At 34.5% G+C, this 1787-nt stretch overlaps 1 protein-coding gene across 1 annotated transcript in view; it reads right to left on the bottom strand.

The window, feature by feature from the left end:
• The window catches only part of haus5 (HAUS augmin-like complex, subunit 5), a 7983-nt gene extending 7537 nt beyond the window's left edge, over positions 1-446 (bottom strand). The window contains exons 1-2 of the mRNA XM_014000752.1: positions 153-446; positions 19-81 (exon numbers count right to left, since the gene is read on the bottom strand). Coding sequence (XP_013856206.1) covers positions 19-81; positions 153-244 — 155 coding nt within the window. The 5' untranslated portion in view covers positions 245-446. The remainder of the gene's footprint in view (positions 1-18; positions 82-152) is intronic.
• Positions 447-1787: the final 1341 nt, after the last annotated feature.

Raw genomic sequence — 1787 nt, 5'->3', positions numbered from 1 at the left:
ATAATAAACAAACCTGACCTTTGTGAGAAAACATGTTGGGTCATGTACTTCCATATTGGTTTCCCAGTTCCAACACAAAGCCTGGAAAATAAAACAGGCATACGTCAAAAAATAAAGAGTTCTCATTAATGGTTATTTATAATTTTACCCACGTTTTTAGGTAGTTATCATTAGGCAAGCTGTCCGAGGGAAGACTAAACTCTTCGGTCGCCCAGCGTTTCAACTCCTTTACCATATTCTCCATATTTCCTGACAGAAAACAGCGACTGAAAGTTACAGCGCTGATATGCGGTCCTTGGGGACTTATAAAGTCCTTGAACTTGTGCAGGTCGACAGACGCGTCTTTACTTTATAACACGAAAGATAAACTTGTAAATAAACATTTCGCCCTCCAAGTTTTTTTAAATGTTAGCATTTATAAATTCCCGCTTGCTAATACTAGCGCACTTCCGGTGGGGATTCCGGTTAGACAGCACCACAGCGCCACCCAGAGCCGGCTCTTGGCACAGGCGAACCAGGCGGTCGCCTAGAGCGCCATCTGTTGGAGAGGGCGCCAAACTGCAGGAGAAAAAAGTAATTATTTGTAATCCCTGGTTGTAACTCTGCTAATTGCCCCTTTCAATTAGCTTTGTCTTAAAAAACTATAATGAAGTTTAATGTTATTTATTGTTTTTTAAATCATCCTACAGGCTCTGACATGTTAGATAAATTTGAAAATGAGGTTTTGAAGAAAAATCAAAATGGCTAGAGCCAGGTGACCTCCGACTGTTACCACGATTTCACTGAAGGAAATGTAATTGTTTTTGAATGTTGATTTTGGTTTGTTTTGTCTAACAGTACATTTTTTTTAAAAAGTCCAATTTTGTTGGAAAGCACAGGAGATATTGATTTAGTGATAAAATGTAGTGGTTCCCAATGTTGGGACTGGACCTCCCTGTGGGTCATGAACCATGGGGTCCCCTAGATGATTTCAAACATTAATTTAAATGCAAATATATCGCTAATGGAATTTTTTTTTACCATAATTATTGGCAAAAAAAGGCAAATACAATAATCATAAATGGGCAAAAGTAGTGTCGTGGTTATTTGGTTTTGTTTATATTGTTATCATGCTCATTGTTTAGAGTTTTAAGCAAAGTTTGCTTATTTGAGGTCACAAGTTTTTTGCAGCTGTTATTTTGTAGACCAGGCGCTATAAAGTTTGAAAACCACAAGTACAGTGTATTCAATACAGTATAAATTCTAGCTAAGTGACTTTTTTTTTTCTCTTAACTTGATATAATAGATGCCAACAAAAAAAAAAAATATGCATGCCAAAACATGACATATACTGTATTTCTGATCAAGACGGTGTAAAAAAGTTTTTCACATTAATTTAAATATTTTGCTGTACAACAATGAACTGCAAGTAACTAGATTACATAAAAACTGTTTTGAAGCTGGTGCAATTAAAACCTAATGAAACAAGCAATAAAAACAAAACTTTAATAAGATAAGTTGTAATGTTATTATTTTACACATAGAGGGCGCAAGAGATCCACTTTTCTGCATCCAAGGGGTGGAACTCTGAACACGCAAGAGAAATTTAAAATATTCAAATACTTTTTGTTTTACTTTACCCAGTCTTTAACATTTTTTAATTGAATTCCAATCATATCTAAAATTTTCAAATCTATTGAAACATGTGAAAACCCATACGATGTTAATGGCATTACCCACAAATGCATCTTAACCCTAAAATAAATAACCTCTTGTAATTATTTTGGTTATATTTGGTATATATATAT

This window comes from Austrofundulus limnaeus, unplaced genomic scaffold (assembly GCF_001266775.1).
Source record: "Austrofundulus limnaeus strain Quisiro unplaced genomic scaffold, Austrofundulus_limnaeus-1.0 Scaffold8, whole genome shotgun sequence".
In the NCBI taxonomy this organism is placed as follows: domain Eukaryota; kingdom Metazoa; phylum Chordata; class Actinopteri; order Cyprinodontiformes; family Rivulidae; genus Austrofundulus; species Austrofundulus limnaeus.
Note: the sequence above shows the minus strand (reverse complement) of the source record. Positions and strands in the feature narration are given on the sequence as shown.